The 5,274-nt window shown below is 37.8% G+C and overlaps 2 protein-coding genes across 5 annotated transcripts; both read right to left on the bottom strand.

Moving 5' to 3' along the window:
- Positions 1-82: 82 nt before the first annotated feature.
- On the bottom strand, positions 83-2,134 carry LOC139770671 (protein D2). The gene is made up of 5 exons (XM_071702773.1): positions 1,981-2,134; positions 1,757-1,866; positions 1,169-1,289; positions 499-712; positions 83-418 (listed from the first exon to the last, which is right to left on the bottom strand). The coding sequence occupies exons 1-5, from the start codon at positions 1,997-1,999 to the stop codon at positions 280-282; spliced, it is 603 nt and encodes a 200-aa protein (XP_071558874.1). The 5' UTR covers positions 2,000-2,134; the 3' UTR covers positions 83-279.
- A 462-nt stretch (positions 2,135-2,596) lies between these two features.
- On the bottom strand, positions 2,597-4,460 carry LOC139770669 (protein D2). 4 transcript variants are annotated; one of them, XM_071702767.1, is made up of 3 exons: positions 4,238-4,460; positions 3,536-3,769; positions 2,597-3,118 (listed from the first exon to the last, which is right to left on the bottom strand). In XM_071702767.1, the coding sequence occupies exons 2-3, from the start codon at positions 3,729-3,731 to the stop codon at positions 2,766-2,768; spliced, it is 549 nt and encodes a 182-aa protein (XP_071558868.1). In that variant the 5' UTR covers positions 3,732-3,769; positions 4,238-4,460; the 3' UTR covers positions 2,597-2,765. The 4 variants fall into 4 exon arrangements, with proteins under 4 accessions (XP_071558868.1, XP_071558867.1, XP_071558866.1 ...); XM_071702766.1 differs by having other exon boundaries at positions 4,281-4,460; XM_071702765.1 differs by having other exon boundaries at positions 4,168-4,291.
- Between the last annotated feature and the right edge of the window lie 814 nt (positions 4,461-5,274).

The raw sequence follows: 5,274 nt of genomic DNA, 5'->3' as shown, positions 1-5,274 counted from the left end.
CTTCTGCTGTCTTTAATTATATTTTTTCAGAAATGCATAAAAAAGTTGATTATTTGTCAGATTTCATAAAAATTAGACATAATTATAATTTTTGCCATTATAATTTTATTTATGACTTTCTTGTATCAAATAATGACATAAATTTGTGAATGCTCTTCGTATAATATAATTCCAATAGAATATATATATGCGAGTAGTAATGCAAGATTTTTAAAATTATATATGAAATTTATGTTTATATTTAGTTCTAAAAAGATTTAATGCGTATATACTGGTTAATTAAAGATTCAAACGCTTATGATAAGCGGGCACATTGTCATCGTATTCCGCCACCATAAAGTTACCAGCGATCGGACCCTCCAAGTTGTATTTTTCCGCAAACTTCTTTATGGAGAACCTCTTTCGTTGACTTCCGTCCCTATAATCAGATGATAAAACGTGCTATCAAATATCCGGCTGCACGATCCATGTTACGCCGTCAACCACGCATTCGCTCACCAAGTGCTCAATCTTCTTTCGTCGAAGGTAATTGCGCCCTGATTTTGTTTATAAATGAGAAACACGTAGCGGTGTTTTCCAGTGTTTTTCGGCGGCGCAGGACCGACGTATTCCGCCAGGACTTCGCCTTTAGCTATGTTCTCTTCCGGTATATTCCCCACGAGCCAGTGTCGGAATTCTCGATTGTATCCTCCCCTCCTCGGTACATCAGGATCTATAATAAGACACGTCCGCTAAGATATGCAAGAATTTTATTTAAAAAAAGAAATATTTACCAAAATAACGAAATGATTGGAAACATACAAGTCAGAGACACACTAGTAACATGATTCTTAAATGTTTGCGTATTGCAACGATTCTCAAACGGCTCAAACGTCAGCGCATAATTTACATAAGTCTTAGCTTGACAATTAACATGCCAGACAATCTGCGCGTCGCCAAGTAATGGCGGTGGAGAAAACTGGTTCCCGAGAACGGTGAAAGTTGAAGTCATCGAGGATAGCGCGTCTTTATGCTTATTTGTCTGTCTCGCGGTTTACGAAACCCTCGCAGCAAGAAAGCAAGGCGATCTCTCATTTGAATTGCTTTTAATTTTTTACCTTGGAATCTATCCTTGCAAGTGCATCTGAATACTTTTACAATCAATTAATTCAAACGTTTCAAGTCTCACCCGTTAAGACGAGCGTGTATAGAACTCCGCCTTCGTGTTTATAGTGTATTTCTGGTATTTCATGAGTTTCAGTCGGCGTCAGTTCGGTTCCCAAATCGACTACCTTGTTGCCGTATTTTACCTACGTAATATAAAGTCATTTTTAGATAGATACATATTATGCTGTAAGATGGAACGATTAATCTATTAGTCCACTCATATCGATAATGAATCCATATTCGTAAGCATTTAGAAAAAAGTCTTGCTGGTAGAACAAATATTATTTTATTTTACAAATATAAGAAATACGTTAACATCTTAGTTATGTAATAAAAATGTCAGAAAAATTTAAATGATAAATTAGAAATCTCTAAATTTGATCATGAAGAGTTGATGACGATTTCAAGATAAGTTTTTAATCTTAGCCATTTAATTTTAAATGCCCAGTTTTAAAATATGTGAATAAATTTGCAGTTAATAAATAATAAAGTAATAAAATGAATAATTAAATTAAGTAAGTTACTAGATTATAAAATAAAATAATAAATAACTTAGTCTTCAGTTAAATTCTTGTTTTGCAAATATCCATGCATTCTCGCTAATACATACCTCGATCTTCTCGATTGGTGCTTTGTCTATGATGTCAGGTTCGATTTTCGCCTTCTTGAAGTCCGATTCCACATCGCCTAACGAAAAACCAACGACACAGAGAAGAATTCCTGAAGATACATATAAAAATCACCAAATATTATTCACTGAAACGCTAAGATGATTCTTATCAAACATCGCGAGTTTCTCTAAAATTAATATAAAACAACAGAATCGGGACGGACCTGATATCAAATACTTCATTTTTGGTGACACTGTTTCCAGCAAGCTGCAACAGTAATATTAAGAAAACCGGTAAGAGACAGAACGTTTTATTGCTAGACGTATCCCCACCAACTTGCATGTTAGAAGGCCGATCCTGCCAGCCTTTCCAATATCCGTGTGTTTATTGCTAACACATACAGCGTTTATATGTGGTCAAGATTTTTCCTAAGAAAATTTGTTATATCACAGATCAAGATTAGTTCACACAATATGTACGAAGATATGAACATATAACAAGACGTAAACAGGAAAAAAAATTGAACGCGAGTTTCCTTTGAGAAGATTTAAAGTAACTTTCATATCATATTTTTAACGTTGGTATAGAAGCTCTAAATACTAAATATTTTTTAGTGTCTTCCGTTTATTTTCTTATTTTAGTTTTGTGTAAAATACTTTTATATATTAGACATTATATTAGACATATAGGTAATTATTTAGAATACGTTAGACACTGAGGATTTAAATTAGTAAGAGAAATATCACAGGAAATATCTACTTCATATAATAAGTAATAAAATTAGCGCATGATCTGAAAAGTTTATGACAGATTTGGATTTATAAGTAAATTATACTTGATTGAGATAAGAAATTTATTTATTACTTTCTTAATTACAACAGATACAAGCCAAACACTATAATACAGTGAAACAGTATCATACGTATTTATTCAACAAATAGTTGGATATACATCGCTATGCGTAAACATGTGTACCATCGTAAATGTTATTGTATGCATTGTAAAAAATCAACCCTCGAGTTGCTTGTAGAGAATCGGCACGTAATCGTCATACTCCGCTTGATACATGTTACCGGCAATCGGATCGCCGAGTTTGTATTTGGCAGCGAAGTTCCTGATGGAGAACTTGCCGCGGTTGTCACCGCTTCGATTGGTCAAGCGTTTCTCGTCGAAAGTGAGCTTGCCAGGTTGTTTGTACAACAAAAATACATATCGGTGAAGGCCTGTACCCTGCGGAGGTCCGGAACCGACGTACTGAGACAGAGTTTCTCCTTTAGACACATCCGATCCAGGAATATTGCCTACTAGCCAGTGATGCCATTCGCGGAATTTAGGATTCTGTCTGCTTGGAGCATCGGGATCTGTTTAAATATGAGAACAGGGTAGATAGAGCACAAAGCTGAACAACTTATCAAATTATAAATTTACTGGTGAAGAACTCGGAGCGAGAGTTGAACGAGAGCTACTTTAAATATGTTATTTGTCAGAATAACTTCTTTCCTTCATAATTCCCTTAAAATAACAAATAATCACAAACACCTTTTATTACTTATAAGTATTATAACTTATAGAAAGAAATCAAAGATCAAAATCAAAAGTTTTCCAGACTTTTGAATGTTTACAAACATAAAGAAAGATATTTCAAGCATAAATAACTTACAACATCATAAGTCAGGTATGATTGTAGCGTTAAAGCAAATCTTATAAAAAAAATAAAAAAAATTATAGATCATCCTCTCGCTCTGAAGTCTTTGATGAAAAACGTATGAGTTACGGACCAGTCATGCACAAGGTGTAGAACGCATTTGCTTCTCCGTTCCACTGAACAGTGGGCTGATCCTTGACCAGTGTCGGAGTGAGCACCTTGCCAATCTCAACAGCAAGATTATTGGGATAGGTAACGTTCAGGACGCTGGCGGGCACCTTGTCCACCACATCTGGAATAACTTCGTGAGTCTGCAGAGCCTGAGCCATGGATGACAGTAGACGTGTTCCCACCACTGATGCGATTCCTGCAAGCGAAGTAATCCATTAGTTTATCAACCATCGTCAACGAGGAATCGAGGACACTTGGTGGCACAATGGACACGTTTACACGCAGTAACGCGTGTAAACATGGTCCGCTGCGCCATCAAACGCGTCTTCGCCGGGATGCGAGCGGGAATCGAGGCGACGCGACGTCGAGCGGAATTGGAACGCCCAATTCAGTACCCAAACATAGGATCGCGGCGCAGATTTCGTGACGTAGCACCATTTTGCCAACGATTCGCGAGCGAGTGACGGGAATCTCGTCTCGCTCACGCGTGGCCTCGATTCCCGGCCGCGTAAACCGCGGCTGCGTCGCATGCGCGCGCGTTGTAAATAGCGATCAACTAATCGTAAGATTAATCGCAATAGTCTGCGACATTACTCGGGACGAGAAGGCACACGGACATGACCGGTACGCGCGCTCGCCGGTACACAATTCAGGCAAAACGTACGGAAGACGAACTAGCCGGTGGAATGTGCTGGAGTCACGCTTACCCCTCTCGTCGTCCTCGCCGATGATAGCGATTTATGTAACCGCTCGTTATCGGCCGCCGATTATCCGCCAGCCAGTGACTTTCCGCGTGACTCGGGTAAAACGGTACAAATTTACAAGCGCCTAAACGCACTTCTTCTTCTTCTTAATTTTATTGATTTTAGGGTTTCTAGTACAGTACACGTGACTCGAATTAGCTTCTCTGCGGACAGCTGAGACAGCGATAAACGGATAAAATAAAAGAAAGAAATGAAATGAGTCGATAACGAGAGAGATCTGCGATCTGCCGATCGGGATAAACAGTAGAATATCGGTTGGAACGAAGGCTCTTATTTTGAAAGAGCGCTTCTCGACCGTCGATCGCGAGTATTCTCCGCGAATTCGTCGTCTAGATACTCTAGATTTATATGAGCTTAAAAGGAAAAGGGGATCTCCTCGAGATTCGACAATTATTCTTGAAAGAGAATTGTACTTGTGCTTAGAACGAGAGATTGAGATTTTCGAGCAATTCGCGATCGGAGGCGATTCTGGCAAAATTTCAGGAGAGGAAATAGATCGTGGTGCTTTCTAGTCGATCTCAAAGTAAACTTTAACAGAATGTTGAAAGAATTTCATTGTTTTACTTTTAATTAATCTTTGCGAAAATTTTCAAGTGTCTTTCGCGCTTTTATTATTAATCCCGTTAATAATGATCATAGTTAACAGCAGGATATCGTAGAGACAAGATAACATGTCAAAATTGGAAAAAAAAGTAATTTATTAATACATTTTTATTTTAAATCGAGCAACTCAAAAATCAAAGTCGCGAAATATTCTTCAAAAAGAAGCTTTTTTGAGCGTTTCTGCGTTTTTATGCTGAAACCGGTAAGCTTATTACGTAATCGATAAAGTTAATATTTTTATCGCGTTGTAATGAAACTAATTTATTAATTGCTGTATAGATTGCTGAAAGTAGAACGAACAGACTCGAAACGTCGGACGTGGATAGGCCGCCGG

The sequence above is a fragment of the Temnothorax nylanderi genome, unplaced genomic scaffold (assembly GCF_030848795.1).
Source record: "Temnothorax nylanderi isolate EJ_2023f unplaced genomic scaffold, tnyl_v1.0 TNYL_tig0031_pilon, whole genome shotgun sequence".
Lineage (NCBI taxonomy): Eukaryota > Metazoa > Arthropoda > Insecta > Hymenoptera > Formicidae > Temnothorax > Temnothorax nylanderi.
This window is presented reverse-complemented; position numbering and strand designations above follow the sequence as displayed.